General features: G+C 30.5%; 1 protein-coding gene across 1 annotated transcript in view; it reads right to left on the bottom strand.

Moving 5' to 3' along the window:
* Positions 1 to 12,440: 12,440 nt before the first annotated feature.
* Positions 12,441 to 15,863, bottom strand: part of LOC130893259 (uncharacterized) — a 47,203-nt gene continuing 43,780 nt past the window's right edge. Inside the window, exon 4 of the mRNA XM_057799206.1 lies at positions 12,441 to 14,598. Within this exon, the coding sequence (XP_057655189.1) occupies positions 14,529 to 14,598 (70 nt within the window). The 3' untranslated portion in view covers positions 12,441 to 14,528. The remainder of the gene's footprint in view (positions 14,599 to 15,863) is intronic.

The following is a 15,863-nucleotide window of genomic DNA, read 5'->3' as shown; positions in this document are numbered from 1 at the left end:
AATAAAAGAAATTTGTGGCAAACGTGCCCCTCATATTTTTTTCAACCTGTATTTTGTGAATTTTAATGAAACTACAAATAATTTGATTGATTAAGACTATTACATATTGAGATGTAAGGACTGAGAAAAAATTAATTTTTCTTATTAGAACGAATTTCTATTTTGATCTTATTCTTGTTCTGATGTTCATGATGTAGGTGATTTATATGTCAATATCATATTTTGATACAAACTTGAAAAAAGTCGAAACGTCACAAAAATTATTTAAAAAAACTAATTTTAAAACAGAAGTGACCTAAAAACAAGAACATTTGGAAGCATTATTTTATATATATATATATATATATATATATATATATATATATATGATTCTGCTCAACATGCCTTATTCAATATACGGGGTGTTCAAAGTTTAGATTTAACTTTTGATTTGCGCAATAATCGTTATGCCTAAATTACGCATAAATTATTGCGAGAATCAAAATTTAAATTATCTCGGAAACTAGCAATATTTACATGAGGCATGTTGAGCAGAATCATCATATTTTGAGGTCTAGAATCGACAGTTCAGAGACTGGACATTCTTAATGAATCACCCTGTATGCATTGAAGCCGATTGAGGTCGATTGTCACTTTGTGATTTTCGAATTTTCGAAGTCTATTTTCGCCATTTGAAGTCGAATCACATCAATTCTCATATATTTGTGTGAAGTTGTGAATTTTCGCGTATCGAACGTATCAATTTAATTTCAACGATTGATTGGAAACCGTCGAAATTTGAGAAAAACATTGCTTAAACTTGCAAGGAGTGCACATCCAAGAATTGGCCATTATAGTTTGGATAAGGAAATGCTCAAATTCGTAATATTTTTGTAAGTAATTTCGATTTCACTTTGTCATTATATGTCTTTCGATTCATTCAGCGATTTTGTAAATAATCGATCTTCCTAGACCAGAGAGCAGAGACCAGAGACCAGAGACCAGAGAAAGAAAGCTGTTCTAGATTGAATAAAAGATTAAAAAAAAACAGAAATATCAAATTCAAATATTTTCGTTTTCGAATCACTTATTAACAATTTTCATAATAGAGAGCAACTAAATCATTTTTAAAATTGATATTTCATCAATTCCTTAATTTCCAAACTTCGTGGTAATGCTAAAATAATTGTAAATGTCCAAAACGTCACTTGTTTGAACTTTCTAGAGATTTTGCTGTTCAAAGATACGAGGCCTGCTAAAATCACGATCTTGTTATAATGAGACAAGAAAATAACTAACGATCTCAACATTATTGACTTACATGAAAAAACACATCTTAATAAATTGTATGAGTATAAGTCTGAGTGTCTAAACCAAACCTTACAATATGTTTTGGAGAAGATAATATTCAATAATTTCCAAACTTTCAGAATAAAAATGTAAATAAACAAGCACCAAAGAATAACTACAACAATAGGAATAATTTTACTAATCGAAACAATATAAATAGTAGAAATACCTTCTACAATCAAGGTGAAAATGTACAAACTCCAAATAATAATAATTTTCCAAATGATTATTCCTTTCAAGTCCAACAGCCTTTACCGATGAGTCCCGTAAATATTTAACCACGACCCCTAAAACCAAAATTTTCCAACCAGCTTTTAAACTTTCAGTCAAGAAATGTCAACATTTTTAAACCTAATCAAATACTAAAATTTACCGAATCCAACGCAAATATCCGTTTCTACACGTAATACATTTCAAACAGGTACATACACCAACGACTTATATTTTTGAAATCACATAATATATTTTCTAAAAATTTTATTTAATTTATTTTACACAGATTTTTATGTTATTACCATGAAGTCTAAAGTCATTCTGCTTAATTTAATTAAAGTTAACATTAAAGAAATATCGTATTGCTGATACAGCAGACTAGCGACCTCGTATAAATAAAGTCAAATTTGTTATATTTAATAATAAGGAAATGTCGTATTGCTGACACAGCAGACCAACGACCTCGTATAAATAAAACATTGATATTGCTGATTAATTATAGGTAAATTTCATTCTATAACTCCTCCCTCCTCAAATGGAACTCAAGGGCGTAATGGCGGTGGAGCAACTTGAGTCATGTCGGGGCTCTTCGAGGTTTCTTTTCTTCTACACAAACTCAGTATCAAGTATTTTTTTCCTAAATATGTAGATACTGCAAAAGATTAAGATTATTATCGTGATACTACTAAAGCCATATATGGAGATGTTCTGGTGGATTCTAATTTCTTCTAGTGGCTTTTCTTACTTTTCTTGAAGGAGTACTTGATGAAGTTTATCCAGATGAATCTTCTCTATTTTCAATTTTTGTACCTTCATAATTGGGAAAGAGATTTCGGTAATCTCTTCTAATGTTAGGGCGTGTCCTGTAATTGTACTCTTTTCGTTCGAATATGATACAGATGAGGTTTTAATTTGGCAGCGATGTAATGGCTATTACTTAGTTCTTCTATGAGTTGGAAATTCATCTGGACAGGCACTTGCTTGCAATTATTTATGCTACTGAATGAGAGTAGAGATGTCGCATAGTCTGTTTTCTTCGTTGGCTGGACTCTATTCTCTTCACATAGAAATATTGATTGCAGACATTCTTCTTCTTGGTATTGGTACAAATTGTTGCTCATTATAAAGAAGGGTGATTGGGGAATAATAATAGTCTGATTTATATTTGGAACGGAATAGAGATGATGATGATCAAAGTAGTCTGGGTGGACCAGAGGAAAGTCTATATAGAAAATCAACTTAGTTCCGCTGAAAATATTTGATATTTATTGTGGAATCTGTGTAAATCTGTTATAATTTCTCTGAAATTATTTAGAGAAATTAAGCTAGGTTGTACGGCGTTTAATAAAGAAAAGCCTATTGAGTTTTCGACATCTGTTAAAAATCTTAATATTAGGTCCAAATTAAATTTTAGCTGATCTATAATATCTCTTATTTCTAAATATTGAGTAACATTACTTCTAGATTCATTTAATATTGTTTGTGTTTCTCTTATTTTATTGAAAATTGATATTTGGTTTCTGTTCAATGTTGATAATGTAGCATTTAAAACATTTATAGACTTTTGATTTAATGAAATATGATTATTGAGTTTTCTTATAATTTTATTTTGGCTATTTTCTATTTGAGAAATACTGTTGTTAACTTCTATTGCATCTTGTTCGTCTAGGTTTTCTGATATGAATTTTACGAGAGATCCTAGATGATTGATTAAAGCTCTTTTGTATAATTTGTTAGAGAAAATTGAGAACATTTTTTTTATTTAAGTTATCAATTTCAAGATGTAAGTGTTTGTACATTGTAAAAAGTGCAAGTCTATTGGGAGCTGTGGAGTTTTCAATTACAATTCTTAATTGTCGAAAAGATGAAGTTAATGAGTCTATTTGGTCTTGGATAGGTTTTAGTGGAATGTAGTGGAGAAAGGTATGTGTAGCAGTTTTAACTTTAGCGTTTCCTAATTTGTAAGGCAGATTACCGGAGTTGTCTTTAAGATTTTGCACTTGAATTTTCTGATTCATTGTCAATGGGAGGATCGTCATCCTGTAATTGGTCATTTTCCTGGGAGGTTTGAATAAAAGTTTGTGGTAGGTTTTTTGAGGAGTTGTAACTGTAATCCCTTCTGATTTCAGAACATGCTCGGGTTTGTAATGAGGTTTAGTCTTTGCTTGTCTGTCTGTTTGTTTTTTGTAACCTATGGTACCGGGTTCGATAGTAGGAGGATCAGAGCGTTTTTCGTTTCTCAATAATTTTTTAATTTGTTTTCGAATAAACTTTTATGTAAATTGTCATATAATATTTTCATTGTTTCCTTATGTTCATTGAGTTGATGATTTATAAGTTGTTCGTCGGAGTTTATAATAAATGGATCTTTAAGTTCTAGATGTCCAAAAGTTAGATTTGTTGGTTTTTGTTTTGTCACGGAGTGTATAGAATTGTTATATCCTATAATTGAATAACTCAGTTTTTCGAAAGGGGTAAGTTTTGGTTTACTAATTGAAAGAGTTCTCATATGTTCTAGGAGAGTTGAATGAAACCTTTCTGCAATTGAATTACTATTTGGGTTGAATGGAAGAGTGTAATGCCAATTGATATTATATAAGTCGGCAAATTCTTCGATCATATTTTGGCAGAACTCGATTCCATTATCTGAGATTATATTTTCGGGTATTTTAAAACGGGAAACGAATTTTAATAAAGATTGGTAGACGTGAATAGCTGAAAGTGATGTTTGTGCACATTTGGAAAAACTGTCGCAAATTGTTAATGCCATAGTATTATCAAATTTAAAAACGTCTATATGCACAGTTTCGAATGGTTTAATGGGTTTTGGAGCTGTAATTTTATTAAAGGGGGATGTCTTTCATATTTTGCTTGTTGACATATGCTCCAATTATTTATAAAATTTTTTACATCTTCATTCAATTTGGGCCAAAAATATTCATTTTTCAATTCCTGAATAGTTACATTTATACCTCTGTGGTTTGTTATACCTTCATGACAGTTTTTTATTAGGTTAAGTTGCCTTTTTTCATTAAGGACATCAAATAGAAGGGTGTTTGATTTGAGTAATTTAAAGGCAGAATTTTTGAATATTTCTGGTATGAATCTACACATATTTTTATAAAAAACTTTATTGTCGTCAATTTGAAAGTAAAATACATATTGTTTCTTTGGAACCCCATATTGTTTAAGGAATGTTATAATTTGAGATTGAAAAGATTCGTTGGTAACATATAGTTGCCATCTAGTTCTGACATTCTTATCGAAAAGCTTTTTAATTTCTTGACAAGGGTTTTTATCTACTTTTATTATAATAATTTGGTTGTGAAAATTATTAAGGGGTCTGTCGGTAATATGTATTCCTAAGATTGGGCCTTCTTGATTTGTGTGTACCGTTTCGTTTTCACGGTGTATTTGGGCAATTATGGAAGAGTCCTCTGGATTGAGAGTTTGGTTAAGATTTTTGTTGAATTCTTTCATGTATTCGAGAAATGGTGTTGAATCTACAGGCTAAATTTCTACATTACTTGAAGCGTCCGCGTTACCATTTGATATACCTCGTTTGTAGACAATTTCGTAATCAAATTCCTTTAATTTTAATCTCTAACGTACTAATCGTGAGTTTGGCTCTTTCAGAGACATTAACCACTATAGGGGCTTGTGATCTGTAACAATTTGGAATTTTCTACCAAAAATGTAAGGTCTAAAGTATTTGTAGCATATACTATGGCCAAAAGTTCCTTTTCTATTGTAGAATAGGATGTTTCTGCATCATTGAGTGTGCGTGAGGCGTATGAAATTGGTTTATCCTGACCAATAGGGCCTTGGGATAGAATTGCACCAATAGCAAAACTACTAGTACCTGTAGTTATGATAAAGTCTTTAGTAAAATCGGGGTAGGCTAAAATTGGTTGGTAAGGTAATCTTCGAAAGTTTTAATGTATAATGGATCGTTTATATTTATTTTAGCGCCCTTTTTCAAACACAACGTGAAAGGCTTAATTATTTTCGCGAAGTTATTAATAAATTTGCAATAATATCCTAGCAATCCTAGGAATGATTTTATTTCACGAACCGTTTTCGGAATCGGGTGATTTTGGATAACTTGAATCTTTTCCGGGTTTGGTTTTATCCCGTCTGGCGTAACTATGTGACTAAGGAATGCAACTTCCTTCTTTAAAAACTCTGATTTGTCTAGCTGAATCTTTAAATTACTCTCTCTTAATTTTTGGAAGATTTTCTATAAATTGACGATGTGCTCCTGAAGGGATACAGAGAACACAATTATATCGTCCATGTAGTCGAAGCAGATTTTGTTTATATATTCTCGTAGGACATTATCCATTACCCTTTGGAAGGTTAAAGGTCCGTTCTTTATTCCAAATGGCGTACGGAGGTATTCATAATGACCGTTCTTAACACTGAAAGATGTTTTCTTGATATCATCCGGATGCATCTCTATCTGATTAAATCCACTAGCTAAATCGAGAGTTGAGAAGAATTGACATCGGCCAAGTTTGTCGAGAATGTCAGTTATGTTGAGAATAGGGTAACGATTATCTATGGTTTTCTCATTAAGTTTACGATAGTCCACTATAATGCGCCATTTCTTTTTACCAGAAGCGTCAGGTTTTTTGCTAATTATCCAAATTGGGCTACTCCAAGGAGAGTCGCTTGGACGGATGATGGCTCTTTCTAACATATCATTTATTTGTTTTTCAACCTCAGGTTTATGGATGAAAGGATATCAGTAAGATATCGTGTATACGGGAATTTCGTCTTTTGTTTTTATTTGGTGTTTGACCTGATTTGTGGAAGTTAAGGGAGAATATTCTCTATGAAATATATCTGAGTATTTCCTACAGAGTTTAGTAATATGAAACTTTTCTTCTTCATTTAAGAGAGAGGTACGTATTAATTCTGTTACGTCATTAGCGTTGCTAATATTTTTAAAGATGTTACAGATGATACAGCATAGTAACGACCTCGTATAAATAAAGTCAAATTTGTTATATTTAATAATAAGGAAATGTCGTATTGCTGACACAGCAGACCAACGACCTCGTACAAATAAAACATTGATATTACTGATTATAGGTAAATTTCATTCCATAACTACGAGTACTAATACAAGGTACGGTACAAATTTCGCAAATTATGTAAACCGAAATCAATCTCGAAAAAATTTTGTACTCATCTAATTAATTAATGCAAATTTTCAGAATAATGATTTCTATCCTCAAAATTCCAATTCATAACCCTATAACACAGATGTAGATACTTCTGGAAATGATGTATTATATTTTAACGATTCTGAAATAAATTTCCTAAGTTTACCACATTAAGCCACAAATCATATTTCTCAATAATGTCCATTAAAAAGCCACTTGCCACATGCCATTTGCCTCTATTTAAGAACTCATGATTCTCAAGGAAACTATTCCATTCATTTATTTTGTTCAAAGACAAAGGTTTTGTTAGGTTTCATTTTTTTACTAAGTGTAAATATTCTCTTATTAACTATAATTCTGTGGTCAACAGAAAAATAAGAATTTGACTTATATTTTTTAAGTTAGTAGATCCTAGAATTTAATAACATATGTATTAACTTTATAGAGAATAGAAGTAAGGAGGATCATCTCAGTGTATTAAAAAGTGTCTATTGAGAGGAAACAAATTATTAGGGTAGGATACTAAATTAGAAAAGGAAAGAAGAATTTCTGTTACAGTGCATTTTTTAAAATTATTATAATATATAGACAAACATGAGTATGGAACAAAATTATATAGTGTTTTCAAGTACTATACAATACAATTAATTGTAAATAGCTAAGAGAAAATAGTATCAAAGAATTACTGAAATTAAAAAAAATAATTTAAATTGTAACTAATAAATTCTTAATCATTTAGGCAACCGTGTGCTGAAAAAAGGTTATAGAGGTTTCATAATTATTATTTACTATGGATGAGACTTGGGTACATTTCTACGATCCAGAAACAAAGCAACAATCAACGGAATGGCGACACTCTAGTTCTCCAAGACCTAGGAAGTTTTGTGTCAAAAAATCTGCTGGAAAAGCTCTTGCTTCAGTTTTTTGGGATTGTCATGGAATAATCATGATTAATTTTTTGGATAAGGGTAGAATAATAACTGGAGATTACTATTCGATATTACTGTGTTTTGTTTTTGCGGACAACGCCCCTGCACACTAATCTCATGTTGCCATGCAAAAAATTCGTGATTTAGTGTTTGAATAACTAGAACACCCTCCTTATTCACCAGATTTGGCTCCGTCCGACTATCATCTCTTTTCTCAACTGAAAAAAATTTTAAAAAGTCGTAAATTTTCTTTTAACGAGGAAGTAATAAAAGTTATGAGGTCTGGTTTGCAGATCAAGAGGAAACATTTTTTCTGAAAGGCTTAGAGGCGTTGCAGGTTCGCTCTAATAAATGTAACCAATTAAGAGGAGAATATGTCGAGTAATAAAATATCTTGACATTGAAATTTTGTTTGATTAGGTTAAACAATTTATCTTGCACCAAAATCGTTAATAACACACACACAATGAAATGGAAATTCTGTAATTCTAGAACTTTTGAATTTGCTTAAAATTAAAATTTATTGTGTGACATATAAGAAAAGAATTTTAAAGAAACACCAGGAAGATAATATCTAGTAAGATCAATGCAAATTCTAAAATGGATGTATTGAATAACTAATTATAACACGTGAAAATTTCGAATAATAACTTTATTGGAAGAAAAAAGTGTAAAAAAATTTATAAAGAAAGAGTTTCTTTACAAGTTATTACGATGATCCGAAAGAAATGGAAAATCGAATAAAAATGGAAGGCTATTTAAATCTCTAATTGTGTGATGTTTAGACCAGATTAGAGAATATGATATATGGAAAACATTAGAAGAAAAATTCTAAAAAGAGATATCTCTGGACAATTAATACTCCGTAAAAAAATGATGAGTATGAGACTGAGAGAGAACGAAAACTTGGATCAATTCCTCGGAGAATATGATGATATAAGATAATTAAGAGCATCAGGTTGTAAATAAATGAAAATGATATTGTCTGCAGTTTATTGCTCGCAATGTCAGCATCATTTTAAATTGTTTATCACACTGCTAGAAAATCTACCAGAAGAAGAATTTACTCTTGAACTGGCTAAGCTGGAATTAAGATCTGAAATAGAGAGAAGGAAAGTATGTATAGTATGTAAAAGATAGAAATTGGAAAAACCAGCAATATTTTCTTGTTACACTTGTGAGGAAGAAGGACACATTCAAAAAAACTGCGGCAGGTTTCAACACAACAAAAATTATTTAAATAGAGATAAGAGAGTTCAGAACCGAGGTAGAGGGGGACACAGCCAAATCATATCCAGTAGACGAAGTCTTGGAAGGGTAAATTATACTGAAAATAATGGAGATGAAACGGCAAATGCGAAAAACATTTGTTTTATGACAGATTTGACATCCAATAATGTAAGTGCTGATAATGTATTATTTTATATAGAATCTGGTTGTACCAACCACTTGGTCAATGTTAAAAGGTACTTTTCCACCTTAGTATTGTTGAATAATCCTATTAAAATTGCAGTTTCTAAAAATAACTATCATCTAGAAGCTACAGCTATATAGGGATCATAATGCTATAAGCAATGTAAATGGAAAAGAAATTAAATGTACTTAACATGTATATTATGTTCTAAATTTGTTTAAAAATAATAATTTGAGGTACAGGTTTCAGGAACAACCTCTATGAAATTAAATTCAAAGTAGTTAATGAGAGTTTGAACATTGAGATTGAACGTAATGATTTAATATTATGGCACAAAAGATTAGAACATATTTTTAATTCTAATTTAGAAAAATAAATTACGCACAATCTTATTCATGGTATAGAAAATGTAACTATAGGTGAAATTGGATTTTATGAAGAGTGAAATATGTTATTGATAAAAGAGAAGTTATTTACAATGGTATCATCTTTTCTTATATAGTTGTATAGAGTGGAGATGGCTGAAGATCCGGCTTCTAAAGGCCACAGATCAAGGAAAATGGATATTTTCAGCTTTTTCTTTACTTTTGTTGGTTTCAGGTTCTTGAGCGACTTTTCAGAATTCAATTGTCCTAAAACTAATATGCACAACAAATGTTATTAGAAATGTTATTAGAAGCATGAGTCGTTCAAATATACGAAGTACAATTTATTTTTAAAATAAATTTATTTTGAGAGATGTTAGTTTTTGGTTGGTGTTCTTCAAGAATGGGCATTGGAACAAATCAATATGATACATATGAGGTTTTCGGAAATAGGAATCAAATTTAAATTTTAACTGACAGGCTTTTTATTTACTTCAAGGTTTTCGTATATTTCTCAATAGGAAGGAGTCTCAATAAATCGTTTTATTTTACTTGAGAGCATGACCCGCTTTTGCAAAAGAAATGGAATTTTGGACATCTTGTAAAATCAAATTTAAAATTTCGTACATATTTAGTACCTGTCTTTGATAGAAATATTACTATTATTATACTGATTTTGAATAAATGAACTTATGATAGTAATTTTGTTTTCCAATAGTTTTTTGTTTTTGTTAATTTGTCGAATAGTTGAATTAAAATCGTCAATTAAAGAAATAGCTAGAGTATTTTGTGTTTTGATCGTTTGTGATAAGGAATTTGGATTTTGTTGAAGTTCTTTAATAAGTCTCTCGTTAGGTTCGCCATCGTTATCATCTAAATCTCCGCTAATTACCTTAAAAATTGAACCAAGCCCATTGACTAATCCACGTTTTGTTCTCAGATGATAAGGTAATAACTCACTTAATTTAGTTTATATCTGATTTTCTATAAAATTAACTGTATTCAAATTATACGGGAGTTCTACTATTTTTATTTTAATGGTTTTAATTAAATCGATTGTTTTTAGAGTTTCAGATTTTAAATTTTGAAATTCCATGTTCAAAGAGTAGTAGAAAATCTAATGATAATATTTAATTAGTTTTGCGCTGCTGAGTTTAACTGGTAGTAGGCTGGGGTTATCTTGGAGATAGTTTATTGGAATTCTAGAATTTCTGGTAATCTCAAATAATAAGATGAAGTTAAAAGTCGAAGGAATGTTATCTTTCTAGTGAGCTTTTGATGTTGTCCATATGTATTTTACCTCGTTTTAGCCTTGTTGCGGTTTTACGTTTCGTGTTTATTGATTTTAAGACTAACCGGCTTATCGAATTTATTGGAGTTTTTTTTCTTTTGTTTCTTTTAATAAATATGTTTAGGTTTGGTTCAAATATTTTAAGTTCTTCGAGTTTTGTTGATTTTTTCTAAATGACTAGTTTTTTGTTCAATTAGATCAGAATTAATTTTGCGTACAATAGTTCTGTTTTGTCTTTATCTTGATTTAGTTTTAGTTTTTAGTTCATTTAATTTTACAGTAGAGTGGATAGGCCAAAATAACGTATAAGATTTTAGTTTTTTATGGGGTATCAGAGAATCCTTGTGTATTTAATAATCTTAAGTATTAGATTATTGTTGATTGGAAACGTTTAACAATTCCCTTTGATTGTGGGTGGTCTCAAAAATGTAATTTAATTTTATGTAGACTTAGAAGTTCCATTACAACTGATTTTCAGATGCGTTTCCATTATCACAAATTATTTGTTTGGGTATACCGTTATGACAGAAAAATTTAATGAGATTCTTAACTGCGTCTGTTCCTGATAAGGCTTTTAAATAATAAGCTTGAGAATACTTTGAAAAACTGTCTACGATTGCTAGAAATTTTGAATTTTCGAAATTTTCAATGTGTACTATTTCGAATGGTTGGCTGTTAGTGTAAGGTTCATATGGATTTTGATTAGAAACCGGTAATATTTACAGTGCTGACATATTTCGCATTCATCAATATAGTTGTAAATTGATTTTTTTCATATCGGGCCAATGATATTTTTTCTCAACTTTTTGAGGGGCTTCGTTTTTGCCACAATTATTGGATTTGCTTACATGATAATTTTTTATTGTTTCAAATATATCTCGTTTATCCGTAACGTCGATTAGTTTACTAGTACATTTTTTAATTTAATGGAAGAGAATTTAAAATATTGCTGTGAAAAAACTGAAAATGGTTCATACAGAGCTGAGTCTTCAAAATATAGGTAATATGAGACATCTGGAACAATATATTCATTGATAAAATTTATCGTGTCGTTAATTTTCGTCAGGGGCGTCTTGAGTTCGTTTTTCGTCGTTGTCAAGTCGTCGTAATCAAGTCGTCGTAATCATCTATCGTTTTCTCGTTTCTATCTATTGTTGTTCGGATTTGGTCTGGATACATAGGTATTCGAGTTTGGTTGTCTAAAGACTTGAGAATTTCTAGGAAAATTGTGTTGTATAGGTCGAAGTTGTATTGGTATAGGCTCAGAAGGAAAATCATTAGTTTGCCTATTGAATATATAGTTCGGAGTGTTTGAATTAAATGGAGGTCGAGTGGGCGTTTGTATGTTTATGTTTGGAATTTGAACTAATAGAAAGAGAACCAACTGTAAATTTACTAAAAGCAGTTGGAATTTCTTCTAATAGACTGTCTTACAAAGATGAATAGTGCTACTTTGATCATGCCTCTTGTACTACAATTAACAGCTATTCCTCGAAGGAGCTAGGCGATCCTAATTCTCGGATTTGAATGAACTGGAACAGGTCTTCAATAGACTGTTGATAGAATCCAAAAATCTTGAATATTCACTGTACACAGGCAGATTTTTTTTAACTAACGATATTCGATTGTCTCGGTGAATCGTTTAAACGAATATCGGTCGTTCAATTCGCACGATCCGAACAATCCTTCTGACTGCGCCAAATATGTAATTGATAAAAAAAGAAGTCCTTTTTAAAAAATATATTTACTGAGTCAAACTACAAATTAACTATCCCGACAATGTTTTTCGGTACAACAGCGTTACAGTTATAATTTAGATCTACTTATACAACAGAAAAATGGTCTTTTATATAATATTAATTTACATGACATAATCAAGTTATTTACAATGGCATCGTCTTTTCTTATACAGTTGCATAGGGTGGAGATGACATAATTCGTCCGTAACAGGTAAGAATACTTGAAATTGTTCATATAGATGTTGCAGGACCTATAATACCCCTTTTCATAAAGGTGGCAAATGTTTTTTTAACATTTATCGATTATTACTCTGATTTTGTTTATGTTTATATTATAAAAAATAAAAATGAGGTTTATCAATGTTTCACAGTATATGTTATTCTAGTTCAGAGAAAATTCAATTTAAAGATATCTGTATTGCGTTGTGATAATGGAGGTGAATATATTTCAGGAAATATTAAGCAATTTTGCAAGAATGGTACGTTAAATAGACTACACAACACCATACACTCCAGAACATAATGGAAAGACAGAACGAAAGGTAATCATATCAAGGGACGTTATATTCAATGAGGAAGAGTTTTACTGCAAAACAAATCGAGCAGCTATAGACATAGATAATGAGAAAATTACAGAAACAGATGATATTGATGGACTTAATGAAAGAGAAGAAATAGAAGACAATGCAGTAAGCAAATGTAATTTGAGACTCAGAAGAATGACAAAAACACCAACATGGCATAAAAACTATGCTGTAGAAAATGAGCCATAAGACAATGAAGCATACCTCATATTTGCACTGAATGCAGAAACATTTATGGAAAACATACCATAAGATATTTCAGATGTTGAGTCATCCAAAAAGGATAATGTGGCAGAAAGCCATGAATAAAGAAATAAACGCTTTAGAAACAAATAAAACATGAACTTTGTTGATCTCCAGCAGGTAGAAACGCTATCAATTGTTAATGGGTTTTCTCATAAAAACGGCATGTGTTAGGAGATATAACAAGATATCGTACATGATTGGATACAAAAGGCTGCTCTCAGAAGAAGGGTTTAGACTACTCAGAAACTAACTCCCTAGTATAAAAATTGAACAGTTTAAGAATAATGTTGCATTTCTAAATGGAAAATTATCAGAAACAATATATATATGAAACAGCCTCCAGGATAAGATTAACAACACAAGGTGGGTAAGTTGCATACAACTATATATGGTTTAAAACAATCATCAAGGGAATGGTATAAAAATCTTACGACTGCCCTACAACAAGGATTCAGAATATATAATAATAAATATAAATGCTTATTCTCCGAGTAATGCAAATACAGTCTCAATTTTATGTTACTCTATGTAGATGATTTCTTTCTTATTGGAAATGATTTGAAATATATTGAAATATATCCTTAGCAAAACTATTTGAAATGAAAAATATGGGGGAAATAGGAATTAACATTAAATCATATAATGAAACTATAGTTTTATCGAAAAACTATTAATTAAATTCAATATGAGTGATTGTAAACCAAATTCCACTCCCATTGAAACTAATTTAAAATTAAATTAATTAAATTAAATTTAAAATTAAGAGAAAACTTTATCGTGAACTTATTGGGGATTTGACCTACTTGACGGTGACAACTAGGCCTGACAATTTGTTTTTCAGTATCTTATTTCAGTAGATTTCAATGTCACCTCACTAAAGAAAACTGGACTAATTTGAAACGAATTTTAACCCTCCAAAAGACAAATCATTTGGAATTTGTATATAGGAAGAGTTCATATTTTTGTATTTTTTGGCATTTAGAAGGGACCTGAAAATGGAGAAAATTTTCTTTTTAACGATTCCACTTCCTAAGGTATTAAGCTACGACTATGTGGTGCTGGAAAACTTAGTTTTCATATACGATGCGATATTTTCCATTATTTTGAAGTGACAACTCTATTACCTGATTGAATGCATTGCAATACCACCTAAATATTTACTATAAAAGTTGAACTTAAACGTATTTTTATTTTTCACATATATAAATTCAGATAATCCTCTATTCGAATTTTTTTCCTCACTGTTTTCATGGGTAAAATATGAATTGCAGCATCGGATTTTTGATGTTGGTGCATAAAGGAACAATTTCTAATTTTCTAAAAATATGAAAAACTGAGTTAAAAAGGAAGTTTTCTAAGGCAATAAATCATAAATTGTTTTGTTGCAGCAAATCGGAAGTTTCCAAAGTAATATAAAAGTTTGGGGCTGTCGTATATTTGATATTATTATCTGCTTTATTCATATTCTGCTTTATTCATATCATTAAATTTGTAACAAATTTTTGACAATAAAGTTTTTTTCTTCTTATTCTTCTAAAAGGTCTTTGGTAGACTTTCTTGTTAATATGTTGTTGAGTGTTGTATGTATTTGATATTTAGAACAAATGAGAATAAAAATAGTATACTTCTCGATATCTGATAGATTGACGTATACATTCTTAATAGTCAAGAATATCTTGGATAAACGTTATAGCGTATAATGCGTTGATGGAGTCGGAATCGTCTGAAAATAAATACGCTTAAAACCATGAATGTACCTGAAACATATCCGTAGTATCACTACCAAATATGGAAGGGTACCTTTATACATTGATTAGATACGTAGAAAATGTGCCGGGGCGCGTTCCAACTGCCACTGCTCTGATAACAGAAATTATGATAGTTTTCAATTTTTGTAAAATTACTATGGGTGAGCTTACATATTGCTTTTCCATTATTAGTATTGACAGGATATTATATAAGTTCACTAATAAATGAAAAACATGCCTTTAAAAAATCTCCATTTGTGTACGCTTTACTCTACAAATGAGGCAGTATTACGTAAGTGCACCAAAATAAAAGATATGGAAGGCGTTAAACAAAAACTGAACTTTATTGAAAAAAAATTGAACGTAAAATACAATACGTTAATTTAAAAGAAAACTGTATTTGGCGAGGTCGTCAAAGAATCTGACTGAATTTGATAATCTGAAAGTACTGGTTTTTACTAGATTTGGAAGCTTCGAAACAATATCGTCCTTTCGAAAAAAAGGCATCTTCTGTTGTCTCATGAAAACAAAATGTTGTGGACAGACGCTTAAAAAATAAATAAATAGAAACAAACATTTATAATTCGATATGGCTTTACTCTTTTTCAAAATATTCTTCATAAAGATTAATACACTTTTCCATGCATTTAAACCAACTATGGAAATATTTTTGGTACCGATTGAGGTACCTCCGAATCATGTTATTTAAACAACGCATTAACTGCTTCGTTATGTGTAGTGAACCGTTGACCTAGTGATTAAATTTTGATCTGCGGAAATAAGAAGAAATCATTGGAATGCCAAATAAAGACTGAGGACTTGATGTTTCAAATG

The sequence above is a fragment of the Diorhabda carinulata genome, chromosome 4 (assembly GCF_026250575.1).
Source record: "Diorhabda carinulata isolate Delta chromosome 4, icDioCari1.1, whole genome shotgun sequence".
Taxonomy (NCBI): Eukaryota; Metazoa; Arthropoda; class Insecta; order Coleoptera; family Chrysomelidae; genus Diorhabda; species Diorhabda carinulata.
This window is presented reverse-complemented; position numbering and strand designations above follow the sequence as displayed.